Source organism: Poecile atricapillus, chromosome 1, assembly GCF_030490865.1.
Source record: "Poecile atricapillus isolate bPoeAtr1 chromosome 1, bPoeAtr1.hap1, whole genome shotgun sequence".
In the NCBI taxonomy this organism is placed as follows: Eukaryota; Metazoa; Chordata; class Aves; order Passeriformes; family Paridae; genus Poecile; species Poecile atricapillus.
This window is the reverse complement of record NC_081249.1, coordinates 38,889,472-38,904,110: the sequence shown is the minus strand read 5'-3', so window position 1 is coordinate 38,904,110 and position 14,639 is coordinate 38,889,472. Positions and strand designations below refer to the sequence as shown.

Sequence of the window (14,639 nt, the reverse complement as noted above, 5' to 3'; positions counted from 1 at the left end):
ATTTATTCCGAGATTATGTTTTCTACATGGCAATTTATAGTAAGCTTTCCCCGTTACCTTCCTAGCTTCTGAAGGCTTGTCCCATCCTGTTCAGAGCTCTTATTTTGCCAGAAATAAGTTTGGGCCTAAGATGTTCTTCAAACCACAGTTTCCACTGAGCACCTGTGTAGCTATGCAATCAGGGGAATAAACAAGTCTAATACCTATTATCCTCCTATTTCTGTCAATAATAAAAAGACCATCACATCTCAGCTGACAATCATGGCAAGCGTATTTTTTTTCATCCCTCATCTGATTATCTGCACCAAACTACTATTGCTGAAAACTCTTCAGCTGTCTTCAGTTCTTCTACCCACATATTCTGGTGAGTTTCTCTCACAACTAGTCCTGTCTTCTGATCTCTGAGATAAAAAAATCTGAATTTAGTAATTTTCTCTTAAATTTGTTACTATGGGCGCTTATGTTATTAAGACCCTTCTCTAAACTCGTAACATTTCCCCTTTTTTCCCATAAAGGAATTCCCATTTTTCCTCAAGTTAAAACACTAACAAGAACCTGCTGCCTCATTGTAGAATAATGTCCTCTCAGTCCAGGTGAGCTGGGTTGGCTAAGTCCCCACAATGAGTGTGTATTCCAGTACTCATTCTACATATTGCTGTCATACGGTTTTTGTTATCACTTGAGCAGAGGAAAATACATAAAACCAGAGGCCAGAAGAACATCATCACAAAAGGGAGGCAAGAGTTACACAGGAAGACATCACTAGGTCTACCTGCCATTGAAAACCATTGCAAACACCATTCCTTCAATTGAAAACCAGAACAAGACCCTTATTTCTCACTCACTATTTACAGTCTCACTTCCAAGATTATTTTTCTCAGCAATGTTTTGAATAAAATTGGTTTGTTTGTATCCTTCTTCAAGCTTTCAGTACTACTGTACATGTGGACTGGGCCTCTCCTGATGGAAAATAATCTAACTTGTTACCTTTGATTTCTAGAGAAATGAACACATTCTGAGATCCAACCAAGAACAAAACTGTTGTTTACAGAACTTGCAGTGGACAGAATCCATAGGCAATTAAAATGACGTACTGATTTTAATGGCAAAATTCAGTGTCCATACCCTAGCCGAGTTTAATGTGCAAAGTAAACAAGAAAGACTTGGGTTCAATTAAAATAATTCAGAAAGAAAACTATTAATAGTCCCTGATGAACCAGAGGGTAGAATTCACCTTGCTTTAATTTTCTCCAGTTCAGAATTTAGGCTGGTCACTCATGCTTCACCATTTGGTGTAAAGAGATGTCAGGTGCACCTCTTGTTAGCAACTACAAATGAAACTCACATTTCAAGCTCAAGTCTGTCATCTTGGGAAGTAGACTAAAGAAGGGGGCAATGCTGAAGTACAAAACACTTGATTCTGTTTTGTTCTTGTCTGTCTACTTGACACATGATTCTTATCAGTACCATGTGTCAGTAGAAACAATAAAACCTTAGTTATTGAAAGTCCTGCACACAAACCGGCCTGCTTGCCAGAAGGCAAAATGTATTAACTTGACAAATTTCACAAGATGTGTAGACAACATTTAGTACCTGAGATGCAAAGGTGGCAGCAGAGGTTCAGGATGAAACCCATGCTGTCACAGAATGGGTCAAGTTGGAAGGGACCACAGTGGGTTACAGATCTCACCTCCCTGATCAAGCAGGCTTATCCTAGGGCACATTTTACACGACTGCAACCAGATGGTTTTCAAGTATCCCCAGTGAGGGAGACTCCACAACCTCTCTGATCAATCTGTTCCAGTGCTTGGTCACCTGCACATTAACAAAACTCATCCTTATGTTTAGGTGGAACTTCCTGTGCATCAGTCTCTGCCCATTTCCTTTCATCCTATTGCTCAGCACCACCAGGAAGAACCTGGCTCCAACCTTTGGTCCCTTCAATACTCACAGACACTAATGAGGTCCTCTCTTAGATCTCTCTTCTCCAGGCTAAACAGCCCCAGATATGGAGAGATACAAGAGATAAACTATAGAAGATTTGAGTCCAGATCAGCTGTAAAAAAATATTTTGGAGAAGAGAGAAGTCTTTTATACTAACATTCCAAAACACTACTGAAACTGCATGATATTTTTACCAGAAACTAACATAATGCCAACAAACATTCCTAACACTTCTGGAATACTAAGTAAACAGGAAGATTTCTACACACCTGATGAGAAATGGCTATCTGCATCTGCTTCCTCACTAAAAGGAGAGCTACTGACTGCTGTTGGAGCCAAGACTCAGCCAGAAGTGCAATACAGCAGTCAAGATGACACTGTTTGGGATTCATGCTTCCCCTGACATCTCAATGATTTACCTTATACATCCTTACCTTAGAACTCATGAATACACCTGGCTGAACAAAGCAAGCAAGCTGAGGCAGCAAGCACTCTGCACTGTATTAACGGGAACACAAACAGCAGATTACAGGGAGTGACAATCTTCCTTTACTTGATATTTACTAGACCACAGCTACAATACTGCACCCACTCTGGGGCCCAAAACAAGAAAAAATATGGACAAATGGCAGTGCATTCAGACAGTCATGGGGCAAGAGTAGTTGCCTTGTGAAAAGCAGCTCAGGAAGCAGCCTTTTCAACTTGAGAAGAGGTGGCTTTTGATTGACCTAATTAATAGCAGTCTTCCTAAACCCGTGGTTATCCAAGAAACACAGCCAGGATCTTCACAGCAGTGCATGTCAGAGTTGAAAAGGAATAGGTATAAACCAAAATAAGAGAGGCCCCAATTTGATTCAAGGAAAAGGGTTCTCATGATACAGGCAAAAATTGAAGCAAGATGCCCAGAGGCGTTGTGTAGTCTCTATCCCTATAAGTTTTCAAGACAACATTGGATAAAACATTGAACAACCTTGTCTGGCCACATAAACAACCTTGCCTTGAGTAAGGAGGCTGGATGAGTGACTCCCTACATCCCTTCCAACCTGAATTTTGCTGTGATAAAAGTTGTGGGCTGCATCAGGCTAAACAAAATGAGGGGAGAGAAAGAAGCTAAAGGGACTTGCAAGTACTCTGGTATTTTTTTATAGCACATATTTTTCAAATTGCAGCATTGTTCTAGTACAGCTACTCTTACACAGCTGAAGCCTGGTGCAGGTGAGGTGATCTCCCTTTCATTTAACAGCAACCCAGAGCACTGGAAAAAAAGCAATTCTTGAGAGAAAGGATGAGAAAAAGCAATTCTATGTGACCAAGAACTTCTGTCAGAATGTCAGCAATACAATGGTAATTCTGGCTGTTAGTAAAGGTCATGAGCAATTACAGACAAAACACTGCAGAGAAAGGTGATTATGTAGGTAATTCCAAAGAAAAAGAGGTGTCTTGTAACACAGAGAAATCAGGAGTGACAGAGATACTGAATATGTTTTCTCAAGATGTTAAGAGCGAATAGCTGACACACTTAAAGAAATCACAGTGGCCAAGAATCTTAATGTAAAGGCCATTCTTCAACAAAACCGTAATGGGAAATCAATAGGACATGATATTATCCTGGTACAGTCTGTCCTTCTTTAACATTAATTGGAAGTGGGGAAAAGAGAGCTGTATCTGACATGGTCCATAAAATGTAATTAAACCTTTGCAGTGAAAAAGAGCAGAAAATTCTAGATAGCTACAGATTCTGGGTTAAGACTAGTGATTTACTACTGCCTGAATAGTTCAATTTCTAAAGAAAAAAGGTATTAAACATCCTCTTTAAAGAGACAGAATGAAAAGGGTATTACATTTGCTAACTCAATGACATGACTGGGTCCATCCATTTCCCCTGTCTCTTACTCAATTATCTATGTAATACTTACCCCTTCTGTCAGAATACTGCAAAATATCTATGAAAGATGAGAAAACAAAAGGTAGCATTAGTTCATATAGAAAATGTGTTCTCTTACAGCACATGCTCTCTGCTTAAGCAGTTCATGCCACTTAAAACATCATTCAAGTTTCACATTCAATTCTATTTAAATCAAAAGGCTTATTAAAATTATTTAACCAGGTTCAAGTTCCAAGAACTTTTTGGAGTGTGAGAAACATACAAGACTTGAATAGGAATAGAAAACTGCATTGCTCCAAAAAATGAAGTGACAAAAACCACAGTGAAATGTAGTGTCTTCTACCAACAGTAACTATTAATAGCACTCATGATTACACAGACAAATAATTTGGCTAATCCATTTACAGAGTGAAAGTGTACCAGAGCTAGAAGCAGAAGGCAAATGCCACAAGGTCTCTTATTTCACTCCATGACACTCCCATGACTGTAACTTTGTGCCTGTACCTACACTTGCACATTCACAATATAGATCAGGCAGTCATAGAACCTCATTTCCCTGAAGTTCTCCAAGAACAAACACAACTCTGTAAACAAGAGAAGCAGAAATGGGCAAAACCTGTGGTTAACATGAGCAGTCAGATGAAAGTACTTTTTAAGAGGAAACTTCCTTTAAAATAGTTGTGTTACTATTGGGAGTTATGAGTGTACAAAAAGACTTAGAGGAATGTTGGTAGGATGGGACCTTTGAAGGTCACTTAGCCCAGCCTCCCACTCAGAGCAGGGCTAAAGCCAATGCTAGATGACACTTTCCAAGGGAAGAGGCTGTGCTCAGCAGAACAGTGGGTGGCAGAGACAGCAGGACATCTGGTGCAAACCAGGCCTTGCTTGTGCCCTCTACTCTCTGGAGGCACCTACATTTCATGTCAAACATCAGCCAAGGAAAGCATGAACTGACATGGTAAGCCTTTCTAAAGGATAAAAAGGAGACAGTAAACAACTGCAGTAAATAACACACTCCAGCATTTCTACACTAAATGATAGGAGAAAATGAGCAACAGAAAACTCTAATCACATATATGAAGTCACCAAGAAAAGGTATAAGGAGTAGATGACATGACACATACCAACAACATGACACACTTTCTTCTGTGATGGAGCGAAGCTGTGTAAAGTATGCCAGTGGTCTCAAAACAAACTCATGAACAAGCTCAAAGAAACTTGCTTGCAAAGCTGATGGCAGAAAACCACGCTAATTTGGAAAGCGAGGAGCAAACAGGCTGCAAGAACCCAAGGAAAATGAAGTGTGACGCACATATCAAGTAGTTAATATTTGTCAGCAGTCAGGTGCAAATTTAAAAACATTAGCGATGCATGGAACGGCCATTTTTTGTTTTGCTTAACATGTAACCTCTTTGAAAACTCAGGTTTTGAGACAGACAGTAAAAGAGACATCTGTTCTGTTTAGCATTTATTTAACCATGGCAGGAGAAAGCTGTTCTACACTTAGAACAGAAAACATGACACAAGACATTAACAAGACATGTTAGTGTTCACATGACTTTGACAGCTATGATTGAGCGAGGGCAGGAGATGAGTGCCAGTGAAAGATAAATATACTGTAGAGACGGTCTAAGTTTTTAAGACTTCTCCAAAGAGGAGCGAAGAAGAATGATGAAAAATCACCCACGTTTTGTTCAGAGATGTGAAATTTAATGCCTCTCTTAATGACTTCTGTCACACAATGAACAACTTTAATTGTCAAGAAATTGCTTTTCCAGGTTGACTGCCCGTTTAAGCTAGAGAGTATATAAAACAAGGCCACTCCTCACAGAGTTTTACATGAAGCAACTTGGTCATGGAGATATTTACAGTTGTGCCACTGTATGTTCAACTTTACAGAAGCTGCTACTGTGATATTTTCAAAGCAGCAAATTAAAAAATACCTGAAGCAAAAAATGAGGAAGTTAATTGCCTGGAATTAATACAGATATAACTAAATGAACCTTAACCCAAACCCAAAGGACTTGCTATAATGGAAAAGAAAACAGAACAGCTGGGGGACAAAAGTATAGCAAAATGAAAAGCCAAGGTGGATTTAAAAAAAAAAGACCCCCCCACAAACATTCCGGTCCAAGCAATGCAAGCAAGAAGTTAAGTGCTCTGAAGTGCTGTAAGGATATACAGCCATGGAATTGTTTGGGTTGGAAGGGGCCTTAAATCATGTTTTCAAGCCCTGCTATTGGCAGGGGCACCTTGTGCTATACTCTGCATCTACGATACCCGAACTCTTTCTTCTTTTCCCTCTAGTTTGGGTATTGGCTCTTCAAATACACATCATTAACCCATTACAAGGGCCAAGGTATGTTACTAAAAGGAACATTTGGATCACAATGAACACTTCTGTTGGGAGGATGCGCGTGAGCACCTGGAGAACGCAAGGTGATCACCCCCTTGGCCGGTCCAGCGCCAGGGACAGCTCTCCCTACACTCAGCTGTATCACGGACGGGCTGCCCCTCGCACACTGAGGCGCTGCTGTGCCCTTGTCCCACGGCCACCCGTGTCCCGGCCGGGGCCCCGAGCTGCCCGCCGGCTCCCCCGCCGCCCGGGCCGGCTCCCACGTGGTGTTGGGAGCGCGGCCCAGGCCGCAGGGTGCTGCCGGCAGGGCGATCCCCGCAGGGCCGCAGGGTGCTGCCGGCAGGGCGATCCCCGCAGGGCCACAGGGTGCTCCCGGCAGGGCGATCCCCACAGAGCAGCACGGTGCTCCCCGCAGTGCCGCACCGCCGGCAGAGCCCCTGGCCGCCGCCGGCCCTCCCGCAGCCCGTGCCGGCACCTCCGCCTCCCCTCAGCGCTTCCCCGCAGCATCACGTGTGGTGAGGGCGGACCGGCCCCGGCCCAGCCGCCCCGCCCCGCTCCGCTCCGCTCTGCCCGGCGCTCTTCGGGGCACTCACTCGCCAGCGCTGCCACTGCCTCCGCTCCTGCCTGCGGCCTCCGCCTTCTGCCCGTCCCGGGTCGCCTCTCCGGGGAATAGGCGGCGGGGCGGAGCGGGGCATGGGGCGGTGCCTGGCCGCGCTCCCTCCCCTGCGGCCGGGGCAGCGCGGGGAGCCCGGGCGCGGGGCCGGGGCTGAGCGGGGTTGCTGGCCGGAGCCGCCCGGCTGCCAGCAGGACGGATCGTGCTTGGCGGGAGCGCGGACAGGGCGTCCAGCCGGGCGCAGCGCCGGGAGAGCCGCACAGCCCGTGCCCGCTGCCAATGCAGGAGCGGCGCCCGGAGCTCCCGGGAAGGGCCGCTCCCGAAAGCCGCGCCGGGGCCTCGCCTCCCGGAGGCCGCAATAAACGTGCGTCAAGCAGTGCAACATTTGGCAGCCAATCTAGCCTTCAGAGAACCTTTATAAAAACCCTTATTATTTTATTAACGCTGTTGACTACTCTGTAGGAAGGGATTTTGGCTGCAGGCGCAGATTGGTGTTGAGCCTGTTGAAGCGGGAGTTTTTAACTTTGAGGGTGTTAAGTGCCTTTCTGTTCACCACCTTTGCAGGCAGCTTCTAGTTACCAGCCAGACTCCCTCAAGCTGGCTCCATAGGGATCAGTCTGCTCTTCAGCAAAGCATGTGAGGGGTCCACACAGTAAATCACTTTAAAGTGAACGCATTGACAGGAGAAATAAGAGTGAGTGGTGCTGTAGAAAGGGTCCTGATCAATGCCAAGCTGAACCGGAGTCAACAGTGCCCTGGCAGCCAGGAGGGCCAAGGGTGTCCTGGGTGCATCAGGCACAGCAGCACCAGTGGGATTGTCCTGCTCTGCACTGGGGTGGTCTCCCCTTGAATATTGTGGGCAGTTTTGGGAGCCACAATATAAGGAAAATACTTAACTAATACAGAGCATCCAACAGAGGACTTTGAACATGGTGAGCAGTCTGAAGGAGAAGCCATATGAAGAGCAGTCTGTTCAGCCTGGAGGAGACTGCAGTCCCCATTACAGTCCACAATTTTCTCATGAGGGGAAGGAGAGGGGCAGACACTGATCTCTTTTCTTGGGTGACCAGTGATGGAACCCAAGGGAATGGCCTGAAGCTACGAAGTTGTGTCAAGGAAGGTTTAAGTTTGGTATCAAAAAAACGGTTTCTCAGCCAAAGGATGGCTGAGCCCTAGAACAGGCTCCCCAGGGAAGTGTCACAGCATCAGCCTGACAAAGTTCAAGTACTTTGGACAACACTCTTGGGTACATGTTGTGACTTTTGGGGATGGCCCTGTGCAGGGCCAGGAGTTGGATGATCCCTATGGGCCCCTTCCAACTCAGGATATTCTTTGATTATCTCTGGAGCATACCGGTATCATTCTGTATCTTGGTTATTGGGACAGCAGGTGATATTTTGGTGTCATTCCCTCCTCCTTGACTAGTTACTAAGTGGAAGGTTGTATCTCTTATAGACTATTCACTTTCTTACCCAATTACCATTCAATAATTCCATTCCACCTATAACACTAGGCAGGATTGTTGCAATAATACCTATAATCATGTTATGTAAGTATATGTAAAATTTTTCTTAAGAAAGGATGTTCTTTGATGTTTGCTCTTTGTATGCTTTTAAGCCTCATCAACAAGGAATATTCAATCTGTGAAACAGATAACAGGTAACATGCAAGATCTAAGTGATGTTCAGGTGTTAGAAAAACAAATTACTTTGTAGAATTGCCTTGTTAGGGTTTAGGGCTTGAAATGCTTCAGTGATCTCAGACCTAGGGGAAGGTTAACAAAGCTTGGGAAGAAGGATGTACCACTGATAGTGGACACAAAGAATGTGGAATTCATGGGACACAAAGACATCTGGCAGAACTCCCAAGATAAAGCAGAAACTAATAAACCCAACTCAGCAATTATGCTGAAATCAGCTCTGACTGGGTAAAGTGATAATTCCAACAGGAGGAGATTGTGACCACCAGCTCACCAACCACCGACCCAAGAAACCCACCGACCCCAAAGAAGAGAAAGACTGAGCATGGGACTAATTAGCTTGAGAAGCAGGAGAATCATTAACCAATAGAAGAATACCAATTAATAAAGAGAACTGTGTAACCTGTAGCAAATGAACACTAATTCCTTTGTTTGCTAAATTCTATAAATAGTAAAAAGTTCTGATAATTAGCGTGTGCAATTTGTGCAATATCACTGAACAGATCAGGATTGTGCAACTCTGAAATAAATAATCCATGTCTCTCTCAACTGTGTCATTATTGGCTTGTTGCATACTGGGTAAAAAACCCAATTTTGGCAGAGAAGGTTGCTCAGCATTTGCAGCAGTAGCTCCTGCTTCCTATATGTTATCATTTTAGAGACTGAATTAATTAGTTAAGTATTCCGTTACTTTCTTCAGGTGCTACTTTTTGTTTGTTTGTTTAAGCACACACATTCAACATGAATACACTCATGCTGAATCAAGATTTTCAACTGTTACTCTAAAAGGAAGAATGTCTTCCTGCATGTCCCAGTCCTAGTCTGCCAGGCCCATTAGGTCTTCCTCCGAGCTTGTAGCAGAACCCCGAATCAAAAACTTACTACAGAAATAACCACTGTTGTCACAATTAAAATCTAGGCAAACAAAACAAAACAAAACAAAACAAAAAAAAAAAAAAAGATAGTAAAATGCAGATTTATTTCATGGCTTCATTACAAATGTATTTACTTCCTGATCAGCTGAAAATAAATTGGAACATACCACTGGCAATTTAAGTGATTAACACTACATAAAAAAAGTTCAGCTCAGAAATCACAAGCTACCAGTATCAGTACCTGTAGGGATTTTTCCTTAAAAAAAAATACTTATTTTAAAAAGCCCTGAACCACTTGACATATTTCATCACTGGCACACACTGAACACCCATGCCACAACACGGCAGTGCAACTTTCTAACACAATATAATCAGTCCTCCAATGCTCAATAGTCCATGCAGCTGTGCACATCCTCTTGGAAATACACACAGTACTTTTTCTTTAGAGTACAGGGCTCAGTTTGCTGTGTTCATAACATTACACCTATGTACAACCACTTCACGTTATTGTGGAGCCCAGCAGAGTCTGAAGTGCCCTTTACCAGAGGCACCTGCTGCTTATGGTGTTCCATGACACAAATTTGGCTCCCTCAGCTTTTATGTCACAGAAATCCAGCCATGTGTTCTCACTTCTGCTCCTACCAAAATTTAGTCTTTTAGAGTTAAATGTGACCTCATTAACACACATTTGGTAGAGACACCAAGAGCTGTGGAAGGGAGCAGTATTCAGTGAAAGGGCCAAGTCGAGGAGCACATGGGAATCTACATGTAATGATAGGTATGTGAATGTACCAATACTCATATGAAATATGAGGCACAGGCAGAAACCAGCAAATAAATATCAAAAGATATCGAAACAAAAAACTTCACCACACTGAAACACACAGTGCTATCACATTTAACATTCTAACAGCTACAGCTTGAAATAGCAACTGTAACTTAAGGAAAAAGATATAAATCTCACTGTTGCAAATTTACAGTTTCTTTAGATTTACTTTTTAAAATAGGAGTGAAGTACACCAAAATTCAGTTCAATAAGGAGTTGTTACTGTTCATTGCAGAAACATAAACAAGCTAGCAATGAATTGAACTGGACATGAATGTTCTGTTTCCATACACAGGGATTTCATGCTTCATCAGTCATATAAATTTATCAAAGTTAATTTGTTTTCTCCTCTCCCTCTTCCAGCTACTCTCTCACTCTCAAGGCAAGTACCTGCCAGTTTGTTTCAATGCCAGTCTTTTAACATTCTTGTACCAATAAGGTTTGAGAATGATAGAGGGTCAGATTACTTCATGTATGGGACAAGAACACTTCAACTGAAAGCAGCAGTGAGATTTTTGCTCATGTATGAGCTGATCACCTTAGTTACCCCTTGATGTTAGTGAATATCTCTTTCGAGTATGACTTCTCACATCCTAAAGATGGGGATTTTCCCCCAGTGACTATACAGAGAAACTAGGATGAATAGCTCAGATACAGGTATCTGAAATATGAAGGAAAATGTTCCCAGTGAATAGGCCCAATATTTTGAACAAATCATTCAAAAGTATTATAGATTTTTATTTCTTAGTGCCCATAAACACACACACAACCCACATCTCTAAAGTTTAAATACTATGAAATTAAATAACAGAAAACTTCATGTACATAGCATTGGTCCAGACACAATAGTGACATACAATTAGGGAACTTCGCTGGAGGTTTTTGGTGAAAAGAGACTAATATCCATAGCAGTCATTGTGACTATATTCCTGACTCCATTCTGTGCATTAAATCATTCTGTATTTCTTTTCTCAGAACTGTATTGGAACAAGTAATCTTTCTCAAAAAGAAAAAAAAAAAAAAAAAAAAAAAAAAGGCTTCTTAATTTCCCTAGAGAATCAAACAGGCCAACTGATAAGGAAAATTTAATCTTTTGGAATTAGCTATGGGAAAAAAAAAATCCAGCATGCTGGAAAGATAGACAATATTTGTAACTACAGTTATGTAGAAGTCCACTTTTTCTTCACTGTTTTCTCTTTGAAATTGAGTGTTCTGCACTGTTCCAGGAGTCAGTTATGAGGTATGAAAAACCAATAAAAAGGTTAACGTTATAACCATTTTAATAAAAGCTACTGCACTGTTTGCAGTTCCAAATATTTCTCAAAATAAAGTAAAAAAATACTTTGTATTCTTAAAAGTCTTAAGGAAATTTTTATTACAAAAGCAGTCATCTTCGTGGCTTCTTTTGAACACAATTCTGCCTCAACATTAAACTCAAGACATATGAGTATGCTTCATATTACTGTCATACAAATAATCACATTGAATATCTATACAGTAAATATTACATAAAACAAATAAACCCTCACAAAAGTATATACAGGTAGCCAGAAAGCTAATCAAGAAGAAATGATGTTGTCTGCAGTGAAAAGTAAATACCATTTTAAAATACTAACAAAACATCCAATTTGTTTGTCTGTCTCTTCTGTCTTAAGACTTGAATAGAAGGACTTCCACAGAGGAATTTCTACAACTTTGGTTTATAATGACCTAGAAAGAATTCATCCTTCATACATTGATCGAGTGGATGTCTTTAAAGCTGATATGGAAAGCAACAGGGAAAACTACACATGTGGACTTTATGATGAGAATAATAATTTAAACTCAGGATGTTATATTCCAAATATACAGAAAAGACCTGATTATAGTAAACATATTTATCTTTTACTATAAATTAGCTCATCCAGCCATATCCCAACTCTTTAATTCCTCATGTCTGAAGACGCTGTGTGTTCTATCTGATTAATAGTAGGCTATGCATGGAAAGCCTTAAGAACCTGCTGTTTGTACTGAAGGGTGTATCTGTTTCAGCACCTTTCAGATACAAAAGTTGGTACTAAGCTGTGCTGGCTATTGGAAGATGATTATCCATACTGATGCAGTGTTCTGCTTACCAGATACTTAACGAAGAGCATGCTTGGATCATATTCAGAAACAAATTTCTGAAAATTTTGTCCAGAAACCAGAAGAAATGGAAACAATTGCCATGGCTTTGTACCCTATGTGAACTAATTAGTCCCAGTGAGAAACAGGCTATATTTATAGGAGAGAAGCACACATACGTGCCCCTTGCACCTTGACTAAAACCAGTATGTAGCCATGTTAGTTCATTCAAAGCTAAATTTGTGGACAGCACCACACTGCCACAGCCTTGCCAGCTAGATCTACAGTCAGTGTGGCAAAAATAGTACACTAAAGTACCTGCATGACTTGTAGCTCCCGAGCTAGCTTAGTCAGAGGATGCTTTGGTAGTCCTGCAATATTGCAGTATGCTCTGTAGATACACCCAGTTCTTAAAACAACTGTCATTTCCAAGCAAATTTATAATGTAAAAGCAGTCTCTGGGAGGTTCAAAACGTGGTAGAGATGTAAAATGGTTCTGTGGTGGTCAGATAAGAAGGTCATACAGCATCCCATCCTATGGCAGGAATTTCCCTGACACTTTAAGTGGTTCCACTTAAATATATATTTAACACTGCAAATACTGCGTTGATCAATTTCTCCCAGGGGACATGGATGGCAAGAATAAAGGAATATGAAAAGATAGGTAAAGTTCCCCAGCTGTCATATCCAATAGCAAACTTCCACTCTTAAACAAACAAAACCAAACATCTCAAAAAAACCCCAAAGAAACTGGAAAAACCAACCACCAGCAAATAAAAAACTACTTCTTGAAGCAGGAATGTAAATATTAATACATGACAAATAACTCTGGACAGACAGAGTTCAAATGTGTATTAAAGCATAGCCTCTTTTGAGAGGCAACATGGTATCAACATAAACCTCCTCTGAATCATCCCACATCGATGTGCTCAGTTTATGCATTAACATCTATGCTTACTTATCTGCCCCTTCAGCAAACACAGGAGCCATGGCAGACAAAGATGAAGCCAAGTTCTTTCAGGTAACAGATCAACAGCCAAGGTCAGGTCTTTTGCACAGTTACTGTTCCACAGAAATTATCTCTTTATTCCCCAGCAATATAGGAGCTGAAAGGTGTAATGTCCTTAACCAGAAAGCACTGAATTGCCTGAGAACACAGCAATTAGCTCCTACAGATACTAAACTGTATTTAAACACTGACCTGCCACAGGAGCTAAAGCAGTTCTGACTTCTTGTCCATGTTGTCTGTTGCAGATGAGGCTGCCTGCCAGAACAGAAACTCTACCTGACTGCTCTGTTGCCTCACCTTCTTTTCATTAGCTGCTTACTAAAATCTCCATCTAAGAGTATTTTCTACACTCAAGCGTACCTGAGCAGCACACTGGCTTACAGGCATTTATGGTCAAATCCTTGCCCTTTTTTACTCTTGCAAAAATCTGACACTTCACAGGCTGGAGACAGAAATGAGCATAAGGGCTTAACTCAAATTATATGAGTAGATTGATGTGCTAGAGAGAATTCATTCTTCCACTGGCTCTGCAGGACTGGCACTGGAAGGCAGTAATAAAACTGAAGTGGACAGATATTTTTCATACTTGAAAAGATCAGGATTTAAACAGGAAATTGCACTTTTAAGTATCACTTTCAGAAATAAAACTGCCTCCTGCTATTCATCCCGCTACCAAAAAGTCAGATGAAGATATCAAATTACAAGTGTATGCTGTGAAATTCCATCTGCATTGCTTTCATATACCTATAAAAATGTTCTAATGGAGTTTAAAAGCAGTTCAAGTAAAAATAAAATGATCCCTCAAGCTGAAATGTTAGGATCTGCAGGAGGGAAAAACTGGACATTCAAGTGTGCGGTGCTGGTGGTGTTGTTTTTGAGAAATGATGACTGAATCCTGTACATGGTCAAAAGTACCCATGTAACAGTAGTCGTAAACAGCATGCACGGGCAACCTGAAAAGGAACATCAGGCACCGCCTTTCTTTTGCAACTGCTCCAGTTTTCTTCTTAAGAGGTTGTAGTTTTCCTTGGTTCCCGGTGCCATGGGATCAAGCTTCAGAGAGACTTCATAGTGCTTCTTCGCTAAGTCAAGGTTTCCCCAGCGATGATAAAGCACAGCTGGAACATCAATGGGAATTTCATTAGCAATATTGTTGAATAACGTACAATCTTGCCAATCACTTGGAGAACAACATTGAAGTATTTGTTTCCAGCGAGGGTCTGTCACTGGCTGGTGGCACAGTAGCTGCTTGTTCTGTTGCCAAATGCAGGAGCAAAGCCTGGGAGCAGAACTGGCATGGGAATGATGAAGGAATGAATTACAATGGAG

At 41.7% G+C, this 14,639-nt stretch overlaps 2 protein-coding genes across 4 annotated transcripts in view; both read right to left on the bottom strand.

Moving 5' to 3' along the window:
* The window catches only part of GGACT (gamma-glutamylamine cyclotransferase), a 28,270-nt gene extending 21,377 nt beyond the window's left edge, over nt 1–6,893 (bottom strand). The window contains exons 1-3 of one of the 3 annotated variants that reach the window (XM_058833163.1): nt 6,779–6,836; nt 4,954–5,106; nt 3,861–3,887 (exon numbers count right to left, since the gene is read on the bottom strand). The gene's annotated coding sequence lies outside the window, so the exon portion shown is untranslated. Of the gene's footprint in view, nt 1–3,860; nt 3,888–4,953; nt 5,107–6,778 lie in introns of all 3 variants that reach the window. The other 2 variants (XM_058833172.1, XM_058833156.1) reach the window with 2 other exon arrangements.
* A 2,582-nt stretch (nt 6,894–9,475) lies between these two features.
* TMTC4 (transmembrane O-mannosyltransferase targeting cadherins 4) overlaps nt 9,476–14,639 on the bottom strand; it is a 55,004-nt gene continuing 49,840 nt past the window's right edge. The window contains exon 18 of the mRNA XM_058829220.1: nt 9,476–14,428. Coding sequence (XP_058685203.1) covers nt 14,277–14,428 — 152 coding nt within the window. The 3' untranslated portion in view covers nt 9,476–14,276. The remainder of the gene's footprint in view (nt 14,429–14,639) is intronic.